The sequence below is a fragment of the Globicephala melas genome, chromosome 1 (genome assembly GCF_963455315.2).
Source record: "Globicephala melas chromosome 1, mGloMel1.2, whole genome shotgun sequence".
NCBI lineage: Eukaryota > Metazoa > Chordata > Mammalia > Artiodactyla > Delphinidae > Globicephala > Globicephala melas.
Genome location: NC_083314.1, coordinates 186,562,845 through 186,584,359, shown reverse-complemented (window position 1 = coordinate 186,584,359; position 21,515 = coordinate 186,562,845). Strand labels below are relative to the sequence as shown.

Below are 21,515 nucleotides of genomic sequence, written 5' to 3'. Positions count from 1 at the left end.
GAGCTAGTGCAGAGGGGGCACCTGGGGTTTGGAGACCATCAGGGTAATCGGTTTCTTTAGTGACTGCTGTTGTGAGCCTGGCACCTGCACGTGAAGACGCTTGGGACCCACCAGCTTGGTTCCCTAGGAGTGCAGGACCGTGGGTGTTAAAAAACCCTATGCAAACAGGGGAAGTTGCGGACCCCGCCCTCTAGAAGCCTTTCTCACCCCGCCCGGAGTAGGAGCTACCCTTGCAGCTGGGCGAGATGTGTGAATGATGGTGAGATCCTCAGAAATTGCAGGGGAAAGCCGAGCAGCCTTCCTGGAGGAGGCCGTTTTCTGGCAAAAGAGGGAGTCTGTGGGAGTTTGCGGGGAACAAGCTGAGAAAGCTTCCATGTGGTGTTGGGGACAGACTTTCAGGGCTAGTCTCTGGGAAGGCGTGGGGGCTCTTCTTAAGAGGCGTGTACCCCTCAAAGGCAGTGGGCACTTTGCAAAAGAGCCCAGTGTTGGAAGCATGCCGAGGGCCCGCGGTGGCTTTGGCACCTGCCTCCTAGGTGACCCTGGGCCAGTTACTTGGAGTCTCTGGACCTCAGCCTCGGTCTGAGCATGCCACCAGCTGCCTGACCAGGTCAGCCTGACCAGGAGGTACACCCACGAGAACAGCGATTGCCCCCGCTATGTTCAATGGTGTGCCTGCCGCACAAGCAATAAACGTGAGGGGTGTGAGAGGGGCTTCCCATCCCTTGCTCACCACTCCCAGGGCTCAGCAGGGACCCCAGAGGCCACTAGCAGTACTGGCCTGGAAGGGGTGCTACGGACCTCCGCTGCAGAGTGGACAGAAAGGGATGGAAGGCAGAGCAAGGAGAGGTGCCAAACAGAAACGAGGGAGGGCAAGTCTGGGTACCTCTGGGTCCCTGCAGACTCAACCAACACCCCGGGCCTGCCTAAAAATAGGTGCCCTTTCTGAGACCAGGGCCTGCCCTTGGCAGGCTCATTGCCAGCACTGCCTGCTTCAGCCTTGGTGAGCGGTCCACCTGCAGGAAGGCAGGGCAGCTGGCCATCTGTGGGCCGGCCGAGAAAGTTACCCCAGGAGCTTGTCCCAGGACAGGGCCGCCGGGCAGGGAGGACCGTGGCGGGGCAAACACCTTCTGTGTGTTTGGCCCAGCTACCCCCTTTTTGCTGCAGCAAGAGGTCTGCTGCAGGCTGTGGCTTTTGGGCTGCTCTCAGCTGGACGGAGCTGGACATTCCTGTCACTTTGCCACCACCCCCACCTGCAGGGAGCTATAGTGAGAGGTCTAGGGCGGGAACCCAGGTTCCCCGCCATGTCCCCTCCTACTGCACACGGGGGACCTGATGTGTTCCGTGAGGCCCTCTCCCTTCTGGCCTGCCTCTCCCCTGCTTCCCTGCCTCTCACTCACTTTCTCCCCGAAAGCCCGTTTCTCCCCGGCCTCCTGACCTGACCCCTCACCCGTCATTTCCACCTTCTGCTCCGCCCCCTCCCTCCCTCCCTGCCTGTCACCTCTGCTTCCTCCCTCCGGGCTTCTCCTCTGCCTGCCCTCCTCCCTCCCCCCTCCCTTCAGCAGGAGCCCAGCCCTTCTTCTTGTGTCCAGGGGGTCGCTGGCAAGGACACTGCCCACCCGTGGCTGCAGACCATGATAGTCCCCACTCCCCGTCATCCCTGCAGACCCGCCTGCCCGGTGGCCACCGAGGACACGTGTGAGGCACAAGAGACAGACAGTGGAGGGGGCTGAACTCGTCGGATTTTATTAGAAGTCTTTAGAGCAGTCCCGTGGCTCCCACGTGACTGAGAGTTCAAATTCTGAGTACAGAGTTGTGCCCACGCGCACCCACCCACACGGGAATCCTTTAAGGATCGTGGTGGAGACCCCCAGCCGCCCCACACAGCCCCGGTGTGAGCCCCGGCCAGACAGCAAAGCATCCCCAGGGGCTTTGCGCCCACGGCTCTGCCCTGTCCTTCCACGCCCATCCAGGCTGACACTGTCGTTCCTACGAGGATACACCTTGAGTTCCGCCTTCACAAAAGGCAAATGTGCCCACGGCACGGCCTGCGCCAGGCCCAGTGGCCTGGCAGCACCGGATCTGAAGAAAGCCCTCTACGCATGGGGCGCCGGCTGGCCGAGCCCCGCCGCCTACAAATATCATAGAACCCCGGCAGTGGGGACTTCCCAGAAGTCACTTGCTGAAATGCAAACACAGAGCAACCCCATGGGGTCAGACATTTGGCAGAAGATGGGCCCTAAATGACAAGGACACTGCACGCACATTCTCTGAGAATGACCCTCCTGCTGGCCCGCCAGCCTGGAGAGAGAGCCTTCCGGAGAAGGGGCCAGTCCAAGCCAGGGGCGGCACGGACGATGGGGAGGCCCTTCCCTCTGCCAGAGGAACGCGCTGGCCCTCTGGTCCTCCGGGCAGGGCTGCCGCCCGCGGGTCACCACGGCCGCCAGAGGCCGCAGGCGGGCTGGCGCGCAGAAGCGGCGGCGGCGGCCTTGGCCGGGGCGGGCGCGGGCGCGGAGCCAGGCGCCTTGGGCTCCTTGGCGGGCGCGGCCGGCGCGGCCGGCGGGCGCTGGAAGTGGTAGAGCAGCTTCATCTGCGTGTCGCTGGCCGCGTGCAGCGTCAGGAACTGCACGGCCTCCTGCAGGCACCACGAGTAGCCCTCGCTGTAGTCCTGGTGCAGGCTCTTGGGACCGGCGGCGGCGGCGGCGAAGGCTGCGGGGAGTCGGGGCGGCGGTGAGCGGGGCCGGGGAGCCCGGGGCGCGGGGCGGCGGGGAGCGGGGCGGGGCGGGGGTCGCGCGGGCCGGGGCTCCAGGGCGCCGGGCGGCTCACCTTTGCTGTGTTTCAGGTAGCTGACGGCCATCTCCAGGATGTCGGCCTTCTCCAGCTTGGAGTTGGGCTGGTGGCGCGCGAACTCCTGCTCTAGCAGCAGCTTCAGCTGCTCGATGCTGCTGTTGATGCGGTCGCGGCGCATCTTCTCCACCACCGGCTTCCGCAGCTGCGGGCGGGAGGAGGGGGCGTCAGCGCGGCCGCGCCAGCGCGGGGGCCGCAGGGGCCGCGGCCGCGCACTTACTCGGTTTTTCTCTTTGGGGCTGAGCAGCTCCACGGCCACGGTGCTGGGGGCCATGCCTGGCGCGGGGAGAGGCGAGGAGGCGAGGAAGCAGGGAGCGGAGCGGGCGCGTCCCGTGCTGGCGCGGGCCCCGGCCCCTATATAGGCGCGGGCGGCGGGCTGGCGCCTGGGGCCCGGGCGCCGCGGCCGTTCCCACACTCCGCGGCCAATGGCGGCGCGGGCCGCACAAAGGCGCCGGCCCATTAGCGCACGCTAAATTGCCTGTGAATTGGCGCGGGCACAATGGGCGCTCCCCGAGGAGCAGGTGGGCCGCGCGGCACAATGTCCGGGCTGTGGGAACGCGCTCGCCCTCATTAGCATCCCGGGGCCTGATGCTGGGAGCCCCGCGCCTCAATATGCTGCCTTTTCCCAGGCCGCGGGGACAAGGGTGGGGGCAGGAAGGAGCTGCGCCCCTCCCCTCCCCTTCCCTCCCTCCCCCTCTTCTCTCCCGTCCCCCCCCTCCCCAGCGACTCCCCGCTGCTGGCTGGTAGAGGCCGGGAGCCCAGATAAGGGGAAGCTTTAGAATGCACAAGTGCGGGCGGCTTCCAGGAGGGTGGGCACCGTCCCTGACAGGCGAGGGGGACGGAGGAAGCCGCCCTTTTCCTGAACAGACACAGTCACCTCCCTCTGCACAGGTGGAAGAGGGGCCCAGGCTCTCAGGATCAGACCTACTGGCACATGTGGCAAGTCTCCCCAGGCTGTCACCTGGGACACGTGACTTCAGAGCTAGAAAATGGGCTGCCACGCCTCCCTGGCTGGGCTCTGGGTAGCTTCAGGGAGCCAGAGTACCCGAAACGCCCAGCATGGAGCCCGGCACCTAGGCGGTCCCCCCAGGAGCTGCACTCCCTCCTCCCTGGAGCAGTTCAGCAGACTGTGGCAACTGGGGTGCTCTGAATCAGCAGGTGGCCTCCAGGGTCCCACCCCACCCCCATCTGGATGGGAGTCTGACCGTGGCTGTCCACGGAGCACGGGAGGGCGCGTGGCTGCGGGCGTGCTCTGTACAGCTGTGTGGTCACTGCTCCTGCGTGACTCGGGGGAAGCCTTGGCCGGCATGCTCCGCTCTGCACTGCCTGAGGGGCACTTGGAGGGCTTGCTGTCCCTAGGCATTTTGCCAGTGCTGAGGAAGGGGATGCCAGGTGGCAGACATGAGGCTCCTGCCTGGAGCCCACACGAACGCTGTACCTACTCAGACGCCCTGGAGGAACCGCTGATCCCGGTACTTGGTCAGCCCAGCTGCGGGCCAGCCGCTGCTTGGGGGACCACCAACCCCACCCTGGGTCCCTAGGGGAGGGCTTGTTGGGAGCACCCCTCCACCCAAAACAATCACTTTACTTGGATTCTCTGCAGCCAGGAATCCAGTTCTGCGGGGACTGCGGGAGGGGGTGGGGCTGGGAGTACCTTCTAGGGGCAAGGCGGGACCCAGCAAGGTCCAAAGAGGAGGCAGGGCTTCAGCCCGGGGAGCCAGCGGCTGGCATCATGGTGCGTGAGCCGGAGTCGAAACCCAGGAGCACAGTTCCCTGGACGGCAGCCACGTCCGAGCGCAACTGGGAATTGCAGGGCCTTAACGAGGGTCTTGGCAGTGACTCACAGCTATGAGTGGCCTGCTTGGTGGACCTGCTCAAGAGGTCCGCAGCACAAGAGCCTTTGGGGACCTGGAGATGGGCCCATCCGGGAAGCAGGAGGATGGTGTCAGGACGGCCAGGGCAGCCCCAAGAGCCTGCTGGTCACCCACTGGGATGGATTAGGCTGGGGGGCTCCCGGGGGGGAACCTATAGGTGACTTTGGAAGGGAGTGGAGGGCAGCCCCATTCACCCCTTGGCACCTGCTCTACCCCCAGAGCACCTCTCTTGAAGGGGAAACAGGCCCCAGGCTGGCTTTGGGAGGTGGGTGACCCTGAGCCCTGGGCTCCTCTCGAGCAGGTGGACCCTCTACCACAGATATCCGGCCCGATCAGGTTTGATGCAAAAGGGCAGAGGGCACCCAGGCAAACTGGGATGGGCGTGCTGGAGACATGTGCTCTGTCCTCTGCTCCACAGCCCTGGCTGGCACTGTCAGCGTGGGCTGGCATATCCCACAGGCTGCAAGGGGCACCCGGTGACGCTCAGTGGAGCCATTTTTGCACCAAAAGTGGGGCTTGCGCTGGGCGACCAGCACGTTTTGGTGGGTCCCTCGCCTGCCTATGGACTCCCTGGGGGTGGACTGTCGGGGGGAGGGCATGGCTTAGTTGCCTGTGTGCCCGTCGCCCACACCCTGCCAGCCCGGCACCTGGCGCCAAGGAGGAGCTTGGCCAAGGAAGAGGGAATGCAGGGACGAGGGGCGTGTGCTCGACTGCCTCGCTGCGGGCAGCGGGGGCCCCAGGGCTCTGCCCGGAACTGAGGGCAGCACGCGGGCCGGGCCCGTCCCCCTGTCCCCCACCCCGCCAGCTTCAGAGGGGCAGTTGGCCACCTCCCCCAAGCCAGCTCTCGGCCCAAGGGAGACACGTGCCAGAGAGGTGGTCCAGGCCCTACCCCACCCCACCCCAGCTGCACGCCCACCCGCAGTGGGCCAGGGTGGAGGTGAGGGTGGCGGGTGGGCTGTGGGAGGCTGACTCCTCCCGCCTTCCTCCCCTCCCCCCTCCGCCTGGACAGTAGCAGCTTTGATCCAATTTTGAGTTGTGGGAAATATGAAATGAATGGTGTTAAGTCTCAGCCCGGCCGGATGAAAGGCTTGATCCCGCCCCGAGTGCGGGCCAGATGGCAGCGCGGCCTCCGAGGCACACGCCTGGCCTTTGTGGGCCGTTTAACACTGTGAATGGGGCCAAAGTGTGGGAAAGTCGCTGGGCTCCTGGCTCACACGTCCGTCCGAGGTGAGTGGCCCAGCAGCCTGGGGGGGCTGCGGAGGAGGGAGGAGGCGGGAAGAGCCCAGGGCCTCTCCTGGCTGGCAGGCTTAGCGCGGAAGCATCCCAGAGCGTGGAGGGGGCTCGGACCCTCCGTTTTGGCTGCCCCCAGCAGCTGGGGGGAGGGCGGGGAGAGTTCGTCCTGCCCCCACCCTGGAGAGCTCGGTAAGTCTAGGGTGGGGTGAGGTGTCTAGAAACAGCCGCTGAGGCAAGGTGCCTGCTGTGGATGTGGGGCTCCAGGCCAAACCCACGAGCTGGGTATGATTATGCTAGAATTCAGGGATCTAGGACCACAACCCGTTTCTTTTTTCTTTTAAAAATTATTTATTTATTTATCTTTGGCTGTGTTGGGTCTTCATTGCTGCACGCAGGCTTTCTCTAGTTGCGGCAAGCGGGGGCTACTCTTCGTTGCGGTGCGCGGGCTTCTCATTGCGATGGTTTCTCTTGTTGCGGAGCACGGGCTCTAGGTGCGCGGGCTTAGTAGTTGTGGCTCGTGGGCTCAGTAGTTGTGGCTCGCGGGCTCTAGAGCGCAGGCTCAGTAGTTGTGGCGCAGGGGCTTTGTTGCTCCGCGGCATGTGGGATCTTCCCGGACCAGGGCTCGAACCCGTGTCCCCTGCACTGGCAGGCGGATTCCTAACCCCTGCACCACCAGGGAAGCCCCATAACCTATTTCTAAATAACCCACACCCCAATTCCACCCCTCCCAGGCTGACTGCAAAGCAAAGGGCACCATGATGGGGGCGGTGATCCAGGGGCATTTGCTCCCCATGACAAGGGAGGTCTTCTCATAGGGATGGTGCAGCTGCTGTGGTAAACAGTGTGGTCGTTCCTCCAAAATTTAACGTAGAATTACCATGTGACATGGCAATTCCACCTGTGCTCTGTACCCAAGAGAATTGAAAGCGGGGTCTCAAAGAGACCCTCGCATATCCATGTTCACAGAAGCATTATTCACAATCACCAAGAGGTAAAAACAACATGTGTCCATCAACAGGTGAATGGATAAGTGAAATGTGGTCCATCCCTATGACAGAATGTTATTCAGCGTTAGAAAGGAAGGTGATTCTGACACCTGCTCCAACGTGGATGGACCCTGAGGACACTGTGCTGAGCGAGATGAGCCAGCCAGAAAGGACACATCCTACATGATCCTGCTTCTGTGATGTCCCTGGAGGAGTCACACTCACAGAGACAGAAAGGAGGAGGGTGGGGCCGGGGGCTGGGGGCGGGGGTGGGCAGTGAGTGTCTCATGGGGGCAGAGTGCCAGTTTGGGAAGATGAGGAAGTTCTGGAGATGATGGTGGTGATGTTTGCACAACAGCACGCCTGTGCTTAATGCACTGAGTTGTGCACTTATAAATAATTAAGGTTGTTTTATGTTATGTGTATTTTACCACAATTAAAAAAAAATTAAAAAAGGAGGACTCCTTGGAGAAGAGCCACACGCTCCCTCCCACCCACCCCCCATCCAGCCCCAAGTGACCCTGCCCTGGACCTCCCAGGGCCCTGCAGGCTGGACTGGTGTGGAAGGGACACTGCTGTACCCACTGGCCTCTGCCGCCTCCACCTCAGCCTGGGGCCAGGTTCCCTGGAGCAGGTCGTGCCATCCACAGGGTTCTGTGAAGCCCCAGGCTGTCCACAACCTGGGTGTTTCTGGCCCCAGGAGGGTTTCCTTCTTGGGCTGTGGGGAGTGGGCAGGCTGGCCTTCTGGGAGAAAAGAGACAGTGACAACCCACTGTGACACTGCCATGTGCCACCACAAGGACCCCAGGCTGCGCACAGACCAGAGACTGGTGCCCCCTGGGGTGGTTCTGTGCCATGGCTCTCGCCCTGGGCCCATCCAAACTCAGTGCTGTGCCCCTCTCCTGCCCTCCAGTGGCTCCCAGCGGGGCCCCCGGCCAGCCCTCCGTCACCAGCCGGTCTACCTGCGGTGGCCACTGAAAGAGCACCCAGGACAGCAGGAAGGCGCCCGGCTCGGGTCCCCAGGTGTGAAGGGGCAAGGCTGGACTGGGTGCCACTCCCAGTTGCCCCCAGCCAGGCAGGCCCCTGGGAGCACTGGAGAGGCGGTGGCTATAGGTTGCTGAGTTTGTCTGGAGGTGGGGAGGGGGTTTGGGGTCTCTCCTTGGGGATTCGGGCGGGAGCTGGATTGGGGTAAGATTCCCGGTTTCTGAGAATCTACTAGGCACCAGGCAGGGAACAGGAATCTGCCTTCTTAGAACTGCCCTGTGAGGGGAGTGTCCCTGCCCCACTTCACAGATAGGAACCAGAGGGTTTTTGAGCATTTATTATTATTATTACGTACTAGGCAGGGCTAACAGCTCTGGTATATTTCCCAGGCTAGACCTGCCTGGGGACCAGGCAGCATTATTACTTCCTTTTTCCAAGAGCCCCCAGGCACCGAGAGGTTGCTGAGGCCACTTGGAGGGTGAGGGTGGGAGCTGGGACTTGGACCCGCGGAGATGGGATGGGGGAGGGGAAGGGGCGCAGCGCCTGGGCTGTGGGCCTGGGGCGCTGGCGTGAGTGGAGCCTGCCGCGGAGAGTGAAGCGGGGAGGGGTGGCATGCGTCTCCCCCGTGGCACGCAGGAGCAGCCTCATTGATCCCTCCATCCCCAGTCGGACTCTTGCTCCAGATGGCGGGTGGCCAGGACCGTGGACAAAGGGCGGCCGCTCCCAGGCGGCCTGCGAGCCCCGCAGGCGGAGGGTCCAGAGTGTGGGAACCTCCGGCTGCGTGGCCGCTCTGGGGGAGGGGTGCTCTGGGGGGTGGGAGGAAACCCCGCTCTCCACTCCCCAGCCCCCTTCTGCCCTAGCTCCCCGCGCCCCCCAGAACCAGACCAAAGAAGTGGATGCGAGAGGGGGCTCTTTCCTCCCTCCCAGCTGAGGGACTCTTCCCTTCCCTTCCCTTCCCTGGGGCAGCGGACACCTGGGCACACCTGGGCTGAGAAGGGACTGAGGCCTGGACCTTGCCCTGGGGGGTGGACGGGGGCTGAACTTGGGGCTGGGGAGACCTTGCACGTAGGAGGTCACTTTGGGGGTGTAGTTAGCCCACCATGGAGTTACATCGAAGACCGAGCGTCCACCTGACATTGGCAGAGAGATGGAGGGAACCTCCCGAATGCTGACATTTTGGGGACCAGAAGCTTGGTTAGTTTTTCTTATGTCTGCTTTCTCCAGATTTTCTGGAAGGAGTGTCTACTGTTTGTATAATTTCTAAAAAGGCACGTTTAGGCTCCCACAGGGGCCCCAGGGAACAAGGGGGCGTCTTGGGGAAGGCTTGAGACACTGACGTTTTTCAGAAGAGCCCTGGATGTAGGACAATGAAGGGAAAGGCAGGGTTGCCAAGGGAGGGCTTCCTGGAGGAGGTGATGCCCGAGGAGGTCCTTGAAGGGAGCCTGGGTGTGTCCAGGTGAGGAATTCTGGGAAGCTTTATCCAGGAAAAGAGAATGGTGGGACACGGACCTGGGGGTGAGCAGAAGCAGGCACCAGAAGTGTCCAAGAATGGCTGGAAGGGGCTCCCCTGCGTGCGTGCCTGTGAATACACACCCGTGCCTGGGCTCTGGAGGTAAAGGGCCTGGCACTGCCCCCCGGCCCCTCAACTTGGCCCGCTTTCCTTGGCGGGTCAACGCGTGGACACACCTCAGGCGTCCTCTCCTCCCTGCCCACTGCCCAGCATTAGAGGCCCCGACGGGAGGGGCGCCTGAGTTGGGCGGAGGGCTGCTCTGGGCATCCCTCCTGGAGTAGGTGGACCCTGGGCCCCGGGTGGGTGTGAGGAAGACCCTGTCTGTCAGCAGCCCCTCTCCTGCACTGTCTAGGGGTCAGTGCCCTGCCCAGTGCGGCACCATGGCTCATCCAGGCCTCCAGCAACGTTCAGAGGCAGGAAGGATTACCCCTGTTTCATGGGGGAAACCGAGGAAGCTGAGGTGTTGAGGGTGCAATAGCCTGCCCAAAGGCCTGTGGCCGTGGACTGCCACCACCCTACCTGGGAGTGGGCTGTGGTCCTGGGCCACATGGTGGGTCAGTCAGCCCCAGAGCCCAGAAGCAGGCTGGGGGTTCAGGGTGGCCGGGGAGGGGCCTTCCCTCCAGCACGGCCCTCCGTGCTCAGGACCAGCCCCTCCTCCTCAGGGTTATGCTGGACCCAAGAGGGAGACTTGGAGTCCAGTGATGGTGGGTGGGGGGATGCTTACACACAGCGGGAACCTGAGGCCCCGAGGAAGGGGGGCAGGGGCCAGATGCCTTCTCCTGCCCCTCAGCCTGGAGCCCCCATAGGGGAGCCGGGCTGCAGAGGGGTGGCCCCCAGACCTCTCCCCAGGGCAGCTGGGGCTGCAGACAGCTTCGCAGCTGAGTCTGGGTGCTGCCGGGTGGGGGGTTCCTGGTGGCAGAGCCCATTCAGCCCCAGGACAGAGAGCAGGCTGCAGGGGGTGATTGGGGGAGGGGGGGTGCCTGCCATCCTGTCTCCACATCTCCTCTGTCAGGGGTTGGGCATCTTATCATCCTATTGGTGGAAACCAGGCAGCCCTCGAGGCGGGGCTGCCCCCAGCTCACAAGGCACTAACGTAAAGCTGACATTTACTGAGCGCCTGCTGCACGCCGAGCCCCAGAGGAGGGGCTTTGTATCTGGACAGCAGCTCTGGGACTGAACGATGATCTTTATCCTGTGCATCGCACAGATGAGGAAACTGAAGCTTCGCAAGCGGAGGGGACTGGCCCAAGGCCACAGAGTGAGCCGGGCAGCTGGGGCCCTGCAGCTCTTCTAGCCCAGGGGTCAGAGGAGGGGATGCTCCAGGGGCAGAGGCAGGGGCGGGCAGCCTTGTCTTCTGCGCTCACCTCCTCTCTACCCCCCCTTAGCTCCTGCCTAGAGTTTTCCTCTCGCGCCCTAAGGCCCCAGAGCCCCTGCCTGGGCCCGCCCCTGGGGGTCAGACCCTCAGCCTCTGTCTCGCAGCAGCTGCCCCAGCTCCGAGTTTTCCAGGCTGGGCCCCATCCAAAGCGGGGTGGTTTCCAGGTCGCCAGTGGGAGCCAACCAGGGCCCGTGGTGGCACCTCACCCCGGGTGCTGAGTGGGACCAAGAAGCCCTTCCCGTGGTTGGTCGACTCCGCAGCTGGCTCCCAGTTTCTGGGGTCTGTGCTGCCCCCCCTGTGTAGACACAGATCGTCCTCGCTGAAGAAAGTCTCCCTCCCTCCGACATTTCAGTGCTGCGCTGCCTGGAGCTGGGTCTCAGGGTAGGAGGGACTGGGCAGGATGGGCACAGGGGGTGTCCAGGTTGAGGCTGGGCTCTGCCCTTGGCTTTCTGTGGCCTCAGTTTACCTGTGTAGCATGGGCTTTCCCTGCTAAGGCCACCTGAGGGAGGGACTGGCTCCAGGTTGCTGGAGATGACCGAGGATGGCCAAAGCGGGGCTGGGGCATTGCTGGGCGCCCCGGCCCAGAAGGAGCCCCCACTGCTGGGGCTGATCACGTGGGCTGCCTGTGGCTCTTGCCTGCAGTATGGCCAGTGCACCGAGTCAGGGGCGCGGAGTCATGGGACAGGGCCCTCCGTGCCCCAGGCCCACGCAGCAACCTCTCCCTCTGCAGCGGGAGCCGCTGGGGACTCCGAGCCGGAGGGCTGCTCAGGAAGGCTTGTGTGCAGGTGCCCAGGAGGTAGGGCTGGGCTGGGGCTGCGGGTGTCCGTTTCTGCGGCTTGCCTGGCCCGGGTCTGGCCAGCTGGGGGGTCAGGTCACAAACCTGATGACTCAATCAGGTTCTGTGATTCGGGGGGCTTGGACCCTTCCCCCGAAGCTGCCCTTGGATGGCTGCCCAGCTCCCCCCACCCCCTTCTCTCATCTCACCGAGGTCAGGCTCTACCCTGGGACCTGACTGTGGGGTTGGGGCAGGGTGTCTGTAGATCTGAGGGACCCCTGCCCTCCAAGGCGGGGTGGGGGGTGGGGACGGTGGTTAGCCAGTTTCTGCAGTCCTGTCAAGTCTCCAGGCCAGACTTGGGGACCCCCGCTTTTGGGGACCAAATCAGGCCCCAGGTTCCCAAAAGGGCTGCACTCCAAACTTGGCAGACATGGGCATAGACCCCAGGCTCGTTCAAACCCCCGCTTCCCGGGCCTCGGTTTCCCAGGTGTAAAGCAGGGGCCAGGGCGGTGGGCACAGGGACGCGTAGAGGTGGGCGGTGGGAAAGCGCGGGAGCCGCGCGTCTCACGGGCGCCTCCGGATTAGGGGCCGCGCGGGCCCACGTGGCCGCGCCCCGCCCCCTCCCCGCGAGGCCGGGGCAGGGCCGGGTCGCTGTCCCCAGCTGGTTAAAAACCCCGCGGTGTCAGAGAGCAGCTCGTTCCCAACCTCTGAAAGGCAGACAAGCCCTTTATTGCTCTATTATAACGCGGAGCCAGATGGTCTTTTGGGAGTTGCCCCCCCTCGCCCCCCGCGGCCGCCCCCATTCATTCAGAGGCAGACCCCGGCACTAATGCCGCGGGGGGCAGGCACGCTTCCGCGCCCGCCGCGCAGTGTGGGAACCGCCTGGCAGCGCGGACCCACAGCCCGCCGGCCGCGGGAGGGGCGCGGATGGGCGCGCGCGTCGCAGCTCCCGGCGGGGCTGCCCGGCGCCCAGGGGAAGGCTCGCGGGTCGGGGCCTGGGGCGGGAGGAGTCCCGGAGGCCCCTCCCGGGGTGTCTCGGCACCGGATGACTCGGGTAGGCCATGTACCCTACCGGTGCCTCGGTTTTCTTACCTGTAAAACGAGGACGATGCCTGCGCACACCTGCTGGGTTTTGGAGGATCAAACCATTTTAGGGCCGGGCAAGCATCAGGCCCGTCACCATTTTTGTGCCTTCCAAGAAGGACTCTGTTACATTTTTAAATCCTTAAAAAAACATCCAAAGGAGAAAAATATTTTGAGGCAAGTGAAAATGAGATGGAATTCAAATTTCAGCACACAGAAATAACATTTTACTGGAACACAGCCAGGCCATTCCTTTACTATGAGGAGTGTTGCTTTCCTGATGCGAGGCAGAGTCGAGTGCGTGAAACAGTCACCTAAACCCTAACGTGTTTACTGTGGGGCAGGTTTGCCCCACCTGCAGGGTGGAATGGCGCCCACCACGCTGTCGCTGCGGTAACTGCTGTCCTTACCACCCACGGGGGGCGGGGGGGCGGGAGGGGGGTTGCCCCACCCATCCCTCTTGCCGCTGGGGCTGGTGTGGGAGCCCCACTCAGGGGTGGCTGCCTTACTGAGGCTGAGGGTCTTCCTGCACATTGTACAGGTGGTGGCTGAGGCCAGACTGGACCCCGGGTTAGGGCAGATGGGGCAGCTCCCCCTCCCCGGAGAAAGCACCAAGGTGGTCACGCAGCCCCCAAGCCCCTCCTTGTGCTTCCTCCACGGCCTGGGGGGAATCTTCCCCTGCACACCCACCGTGCCTCCCCACTTCCCCGAGCACGTGTGCTCTTGCACACCTGGGGAAGATCCGTTTTGTCCTAAAATTATCAAGCTCCCCGTCCCTGGCTAAGGTCACCTTCACCAGCTGCCCCCACTTTCTCATCGGGGGCCCTAGACTGACTCGTCCACTCCTTTCCTCCACCAGCAGTCCCGCTGTGGGCCTGCTGGAGACCAGGCAGCCTGCCCTGGGCCTCATTTTCCCCACTGATGGTTGCGTTGGCCTGGCTGAACTTTAGGGAGCTCCCCTGCCTCCTGGTCAGGTCACTGGGGGCTTGCAACACAAGCACGGGGGTGGGAGTACCCTGCTTTCTTGAGGGGCGGGAAGTACAGGAGGGCAGCGGCTCAGAGGACGAGGGCTTTAGGGGTTGGCAGGAGAGGACAAAGGGCCCCATGGGGGATGGGGGCTGCCTGTTGCTGGTGGGTCCGTTATGGGGGCTGGGGTGGGAAGGGGACCTGCAGCTCTGGGGCGCTGGGCTTGGAAGTCCTTTCTCTTTGCCTCACTGGGCTGATCCAGGCCCGCCTCCCCCCATCCTATGACGGCTGAAAGGAGAGAAGAACCCCAGCCCTGCAGGTACCATCCCAGCTGGGACCCTCGGCTCCCAGGTATTATGGGGACCTGAGGGATCACAGTTGTGGGACTCAGCCTCCATGCCCTTCATGGTCATTGCTCCCTGATCCCTGGATGCCCCAGCTCCTCCCCAACCCCCCACAGGACCGCTGCCCTGACGCCAAACAACAACTTCATCAGCATTCCCTGTGGGTACCTGCTGGGGCTCCCACCTCCTGCAGACCCCGCATTAGACTGGCAGTCAGAGCCAGCTGTCAGGGGCTCTGGGCTTCCAGCCCATTGTGGGGACCCCTCGGTGAGGCTCAGCAGTGGCCCAGGGCACATCTGATGCTCCTACAGCCACTGGGCTGGGGGTCTCCTTGGACCCACTCAGTGGGGCAGGGGACATGGTCCACAGATGAAGGCAAGTGTGGCCAGCCCAGCCCTGGGCTCACAGCTGGCTGAAAGCTGAGGGGAGGAGGCCGGAGCAAGGCTGCCCACCCCCAGCTGGGCAGTGATGACCCACTTGAAGTAGCTGCTCTGTGCCAGGCAGAGTGTCCAGAGCCTGGCGCGGGGTAGGGCCGGGGGTACTGGGTAGAGGTGAGGGCTCCGGAATCTGGCCCTCCCTTCTCTGCTTGTCCCTGAGTTGGCAGTGGCCTCATCCTGTCTCCTGTCCCTGCCCTCCAGGACTCAGATGGCGCCTGGTCGCAACCAGAGGCGTCCAGAAGGTCACCACCTGGGCTCGCCCAGTAGGCTCTGGGCCCCATGGGGCAGCCGCCTCCTACCCTGGAGCCCACTCCCATGGGAGAGTGAGGACTGCCACTGTCAGTCCCCCAAGGGCCTCTGGTCCTCTGTCTGCGCAGAGAACTCCAGTGGTCTCGCTGGCCTCACGGAGCCCTGTTTGTCTGATGCCACTGGAGAAGGCCCAGGAGTATGGGGCACGGGGGGGGGTGCGGGCTGCCCGCCGCTGTGCCACCGGGTCTTGGCTCTGGGGCTCCCCCTCCACCAGCAGCCGCCCCAGAGCCCTGCCCGCCCCCAGTCTTGTGAGAGAATTCGGGCGGGAGGCCGCTCCGGGTGGCTTCCCACACCCCGCCCCCCTGCTGAGGACATTCATCTGGCACAAAAGGCGCGTGCCCGGCGACAAACTCATTTACATGGGCCGCCTGGCTTTGTGTGCAGAGCTGTGGGCCCAGAGGCCATCTGGGGAGCAGTCGTCCCAGCGGGACGGGGCCCCGGGTTGCCTTTGAAGGTTGGGGAAGCGGCAGCGGCTGGAAGGCCACACATCTGGCCCAGCGTCGCCTTCCTGCCCCACAGCCCCCGGGTGTCCTGTGCACGCCCGGCCTGGCATCGCTAGGCATGACAGCATGACGGCAGGAGGCAGGACGAGGGGACCAGGGGGCCACCTGCCTCCCTGCCCCCAGCCCTTCGGGTTGCCTCCCCTTGGATGCGCCCGCAGAGAGCCTCTGGAACCAGCACGGACTTGGGACAGCGCTGTGGGCTCAGGATTCAAATCCAGGTGCTGCCACTTAGTACCTGGGTTCTCTGGACCTCAGTATCTTTATCTGTAAAATGGGCCTAATAACAGCCCACCGTGGGTATGTGCTGAGGATGGGGGGAGGGGTCAAAAGCAGAGTATTCAGGTGGCCTCGCAGCCGCTTCTGGTATTAACACCAGGGTCACCCTGAGCCTTTGCCTCCGCCCACCCCGCTTTGTTCCGTTTCTTGGGTGGGTGATCCCCGCCTACGTCTGCGCCACCTGGAAGCCAGCTGATGGAACAGGAAAAGGCCAGGCACGGTGCCAAGGTGCACCCAGGACAGGGTGACCTCAGCAGGGAGCTGGGCCTGCTCTGTCCCCTGCTCTGTGGAGCAGCAGAGGTCCTGCCTCCCTCTCGGGATTCCAAGCAATTCCAGGGAGAAGGCGCACGTCCCGCTCAGCCTGTATGCAGTAGGTGCTAAATAAGTGTGCCCACCCCCCCCTTCCAGGCCTCCTGACCTCATCCCTGGGCCTGCCCTGAGTCAGCCCAGTGCGGGCACAGCCCCGAGCATGGCCCTCTGCTGACCAGCCCCCCAAAGGGCCAGGGGCCTGGACAATCGGAGGGGAGAGCCCCAGAGGGGCATGGTGGGGGGCACTCTTGTGTGGCACGCGGTTCTGAGCCTGGCAGCTGGACGGCTGGGGGCAGGGTTTCCACCCAGGGGACCCATCCCGGCTAAGGGGCTTGTAGGGCCAGGGCTTGGTGGACGGGACCTCTGGGAGGCGCCCTGCCCCCACCCCTGCTGGGAGGGATGTCCTTGAGAGGGTGTCCTGCAGGCCCCAAGATAATCCCTGCCTTTGAGAGGCTGTGAGAGGCTGGCCCGGGGACTTTCCCACAGCCCCACATAAAGGCCGGGCCGCCAGCTGCTCTCCCACAAAAGGCTCCCAGCCTTTCAGGGCCCGGAGGCGGGCGGGGTGAGCAGAGGCTCCGCTGCAGCCTACCTGGCCACCCCCAAGCAGCGCCTGTGTCCACGGGGCGGTGCCTGCCCGCTGACCACCGAGGGCCCAGTGGTCCCTGGGCTGGGCCCTTGGGAGAGCCTTGTGGGGCCACCCGGGCCAGCCACTCGCCACCCCCACCATTTGCCCGAGGCTGGCACGGTTCCTGGGCCCCGTCACTCATCCTGGGCCTTCTCTCTCGGACCCTCACATTCCTGCTGCTGTGCCTGCCGCTGCCATCGGGCTGCCCCCCCCCCCCGCCATCCACGCTGGGCCGTCACCTCGCTAGCACACTGCCTTGCTTCTCCCACCTCTCATTTGCTTTGAAACCCTCACCCACCCCAACCCCGTTCTGCCCCACAGTGCTGGTGACAGGAGGAGGACATGGTGGGGGCAGAGGGCTGGGCAAGGCCTCCTCCCTGACCTTAGCTTCCTCATCTGACGTGCGGGACAGCACTGCCACTTCCCTGGGCTGGTGTAAGAGCCCCCTAAGTTCAGCTGTTTAAAAATAGCAGGTCCTGGAGAAGCGGGGGTGGGGTTGGCAGGGAGGAGAGGCAGGGTACCTGGCCCCAGGAATTAGCTGCCCAGAGCAAATCAGAAGAGAACCAGCCTGGGGGAGGCCAGGGGAGGCCAGGGGAGCTTCCTGGAGGAGGTGGCAGCTGGAGCCTGGCTTCTCAAAAGCAAGGGGAGGGTGGGAACTCCCAGGGGCAGAGGTACTGGCCCAGTCCGGGGGCCCTGACCCCTGGGTGCAGCTCTGCTGGTGGGACCCTTCTCTGATTAGGATGTCTCCATGCTGCTCCCCTATCCTGGGCGGCCCCTGCACCACTTTTGTCACCCAGTGAGAATGAGCAGGTCCAGCAGGTTCCCTGGCTGAGAGAGCTCCTGGTCAGGTGTGAGGAACTGGAGAGGTTCATAAGAGGGACCAAGGGTGTCACCGGTGGACAGGCAGTGACCAGAGGGTGGCCAGTGGGGACACTCGTCCTTGGTGTCAGGGAAGGAGCTGCTCCGTATGCTAAGACCCCAGGGAAGGACCCTGCTCCTGGCCCTGCATCCTGGGGCTGCTGCTGGACCGCTGGGGGCCGGTCTGTGGGGCTTTGAGGGCTGGACGCAGGGGCAGGGCATCCAGCTTGCGCCCCACGTGTCCCCGACCGCCCTGCCCACGCCCCCACCTGCTGGGGGCGGAGGCACGTCCTTACCCAGCCCAGCGGCCTCTGGTGTCCCGAGCTTTGTCCAGCTCCAGCCTCCGATTGGCTGCCGAGAGTGGGGAGGTGCAGAAGCCCGATTGCCCTTGGGCCCCCCCACCCCGACCCAGTCCCATAAAGGCACCACCACTACCGCCTTCCTGCCACCCTCCTACGCCAGGCGCTCCAGCCCCTCGTGCCCGGTGGCAGGCGTGGCCCCGTGAGTACCCCCAACGTGAAGCCCAATCAGGGTCTGGTGTGACAGCAGCACAGGGCGCCCTCGGGGGTCCCGGCAGGGTACTGTGGACGCCACGCCACCGCTCTGCTCTCCCTCCTGCTTGAGACGTTTGCGCCTGCGCTGGGGAAGGGACATCACGGAGAAGGAGATGGCACCCTCCCTGGTGAGCTCCGCGCCCGGCCTGGGGGGTGGAAGGGGTTGTGACGGGGGTGTCACCCAAACCGGGGGCTCGGCGCCCCGCCAGTCCCCGCTTCCCCTGCGCGGTCACCAGCTGGGCTCACTCTTTGCAGCACCCCAACACTGAGAGTACCACGGATGGATCCAGGGAAGGCACGGTGCGCCGCCTCCGCGAAGCCTTCCTGAACTCTCCCATCACCAGGCGAGGATGGAGACTCAGGTGGAGCTGAAGAGCGACTTGCAGAAGAACCTCCCTCTCCCGCCGCCCCAGAGCAGCACGCCCGCGCAGCCCCCTCCCACAGGGTCCGGGTGAGGCCCTGGTGGGGACTTTGCCAGGCCCCTTGGGCCCAAAGGAGAGGGGGCCCGGGCTGGCTAGGCGCAGCGCTTCTTCTGAAGAAAGGAATGTGGTTCCCATCTTTTTCCTGCCTGCGCCAGGGCCAACGTTGAGCAGCCAGCCTGCCACTGGCGGGGCCGTCAGCTGCAGGCAGTGCCTGGGTCTTAACTTTGAAGGAGGGGTCCTGGGGACAAGGGTTTTGTGTGTTACAAAGGCTGTAACTGGTCAAGATCGTCCGTGGCAGGGAAGTGGGGAGGGGCCTGGGGGAGGGTAGGTGTGCTTGGTCATCCCAGCCAGGCCCTGCAGTTGGACCTCTGCTTCTTCCAGGCCAGGAAAGGGCTGGATGCTTTACGTTAGAGAGGGAGTGGGCTGGGGGCATGCTGTGCACTTGAAGGGCGTGGCCACCTGCCCGACACCAGTGGGGGCGAGGGGCACGTGAGATCCCCGTGGGATGCAGGTGTATGCATTGCGGATGCTTGCAGGGTAAATACCGTGTATGTCTCAGAGCTGGATAACGTGGGGCTTGAATACAAGTTGTGGTCTGCAGACTCCCCCTGGGTCTCTGCCCCACCCCCAAGCTGACCACCACCCCTGAGATTCAGGGCCCCCGCCCAGCGCACGGGGAGGGAACTGGGCCTGCTGGGTGGGGCACTGTGCCGGGGTATCCTGGGCTAGACCCCTGCCCTGCTGGCCTCTTCTCTGGAACCGTGGTCGATGCCCAGCCCACTCCCCCAGCCCCTAATGACAAAGACGACCCTCAGGGTGCTCTGAGGCAGCCACTGCTCCTTCCCCCCCCCCAGGCCTCCTGGGGGGAGCCTCCGTTTGTGTGAGCCCCGCTTGGTGCCCAAGTCGTGGGTTCCAAGGCAGCAACGTCATTGTCACAGCAGAGCATTCCGAGACCTTGCTGACTCAGGGACCCTGCCACGTACACACCAGGAGCCGGGGGTGGGCTGGTACCCCTCAGCAGTGGGGGCTCGCCCTGACCTCCTTCGCCCCCTCCCTGCCCCTGCTGTGGCCGCCCAGCATGACGGAGCAGAGCAAGGAGTGGAACGCCCCCTGCCTACCTCTTCCTGGTCCCCCAAATCTCGCCCCCCGTTTATTCCCCACCTTCTCCCACGTGGCAGCAGGGCTGAGAAGTGTCCTGCACTGAACCCGACAGGAGGGGGCGTGGGGTCACAGTGTTAAAGGGAGTGTGGCCCCAGACCCCTGCCCACCAGCTCCCTGAGCCCGCGGTGGAAGCTAAAGCCGGCCCAGGAGAGACCGGGGCACAGGTGTGGGGTTTGCTGCCCCCTGGCGGCTCGCGGCCTGGCCCTGCCGCCTGGCAGCTCCCGGGAAGGGAAGGGGCGCCGAGGTCTCTCCCGCGGCGGAGGCGGAGGCGGAGGCGGAGGCGTTGGCGTTGGCGTGGGCGGAGGGCTCCTCGGCTCAAGCCTGCGCCAGCCCCGGGTGTGTGCAGGGCACGGTGGGTGGGGACAGACAGCCAGGGACCGCCCCGGCCTGGGCGGGCCTTCAGGCAAGTTCTGGGAAAGGGGTGGGGTTACGCTGAAACCAGAGGGGCGTCACCTTCCGGGAAGCACCGCCCCGTGGGGGGGGGCAGAGGCCGGCCTCACGCAGAGAGGGACCAGAGAGGGAGGTCAGCGAGCAGGGGTGTGTGGTGACCACAGCAGCCTGCGGCCGCCTTGTGGATACCGCTGCAGCCTCTGTGCCTGGAGCAGCTCCAGATCATGGGGTCGTGAGCCGCTCCCGCCCCAATTAAGGTGCCCACCTCTGAGCCCCCTTGTCCGCACTCAGGATTCTAGTTACCCTGTCTACCAGCACATCACTCCTCTGGGGGAGGGGACAGCCCCAATGGGCCATCCCTCTGCCCCATTCCCTGGCATGCAGTAGGTGCTTAATAAATGTGGGCTAAACAGAGCATGGTTTTCTGGAGGCTTGCGGAGCCTGGACTCAGGGTAAGGCCGCGCTGGCTCAGGGCCCTCCAGCTTCCCTAAGGGGGCAGGGGCAGAGACCCTCAGCCACGCAGCGGGCGACCACTGTGTGCCTGGGCCGATGCCCCCTCCTCTCCCCGCCAGCCTATCTCAGGGCCTTTGCCCAGGGGCAGGGCTGGGGCCGTGGACACACCCCCTGCTTCTGGGTCACTTGGGCAGTTGGTCAGTGTGGCTGGATGGCGAATCCAGGGATCCGATCTGTCACCTGTCAGATATCTCAGCAGCAGTATGGGGGGATTATTTGGGGGTCGATCGAGGGCTTGTGCGGAGGACCTTCTATGGGACACAGGCACGCAGGTGTGGGACGTACACTGAGTGTGGAGTGGGAGAGCAGCCCGGCCCTGGGTGTCACAGGCTCTCCATGGATACGCGTCAGCGTGTCCATTTCACAGGTGGGTGGGGGCTCAGGGCTGCCCCACAAATGCTCGAAGGGGTGAGAGAGAATGAGTGGGGGATGGGGAGCCTCTCACCAGGCTGCTGCCACACACGGATCTCCGGCGGCCTCAGCCTGCAGAGGCTTGAAGCAGGATCTCGGTTCCCGGGCCTCAGCAGTGACAGTGCTGCATCCCAGCCACTAGACCACGAGGGCCAGCGGCCAGTGACAAGACCCTAGCTTGTCTGCTTTGTAGAAATGAAATGAAATGAAATGAAACAAGTAAAGTGTTTATTAGGAGGAAAAAGGGAGGAAAAGGTACGTGTGGATGGACACACACAGGCGGGCTCAGAGGAAGAGTCGTGCCCTTGGGGTAGAGTTTGAATCGCTTATATGGGGCATTTCTTCTGGTTTCCTCTGGCCAGTCATCTTGGTTTGCCTGGCTCTGGGTCCGTATTTGGTTTATCTCAGGGTCCTCCCCTGTGTGCGTGCTCATCTCTTAGCCAAGATGGATTCTAGCGCAGAGGCCTATGGGTAGATTGGCATCACGTACTATGGGGTGGCACCCCTCCCTCTTGACCCCCAAGGAGGCTTTCTGCGCATGTGTAGTCGGGAAGGTCTCCTTGACCTCGAGAATGAGGACTGTGTGGTCTCTTTATCTGGCAGGGCTCAGCTCCTCCTTGCTTCTGTGATTCTCTTTATCTCGGAGTATCTGTCCACAGCAGACAGATCCCAGCTGCTCAGCCCGGGGCCCATCTATCTCCTGCCTCAGCTCCAACATCCCCTTCATCGTCCCAGGTTTTCTTTGTGAAATTACATCCTGTGACCGTGTTTAA

The 21,515-nt window shown here is 63.9% G+C and overlaps 1 protein-coding gene across 2 annotated transcripts; it reads right to left on the bottom strand.

Annotated features, from left to right (window-relative positions):
• Nucleotides 1-2,428: 2,428 nt before the first annotated feature.
• Nucleotides 2,429-3,166, bottom strand: HES5 (hes family bHLH transcription factor 5). Of its 2 annotated transcripts, XM_030880880.2 has the most exons (3): nt 3,065-3,166; nt 2,824-2,989; nt 2,429-2,706 (listed from the first exon to the last, which is right to left on the bottom strand). In XM_030880880.2, exons 1-3 carry the CDS (start codon nt 3,116-3,118, stop codon nt 2,429-2,431), a joined length of 498 nt encoding a protein of 165 aa, XP_030736740.2. In that variant the 5' UTR covers nt 3,119-3,166. The 2 variants fall into 2 exon arrangements, with proteins under 2 accessions (XP_030736740.2, XP_030736723.2); XM_030880863.2 differs by having other exon boundaries at nt 2,429-2,989.
• Nucleotides 3,167-21,515: the final 18,349 nt, after the last annotated feature.

What these genes read in the sequence shown, in the direction of transcription:
- HES5 (XM_030880863.2), bottom strand. Translation starts at nt 3,118, where the DNA reads ATGGCCCCCAGCACCGTGGCCGTGGAGCTGCTCAGCCCCAAAGAGAAA. An exon ending in GCCCCAAAGAGAAAAACCGA is followed by an intron (nt 2,990 to 3,064) that starts GTAAGTGCGCGG and finishes TCCCGCCCGCAG; the next exon opens with CTGCGGAAGCCGGTGGTGGA.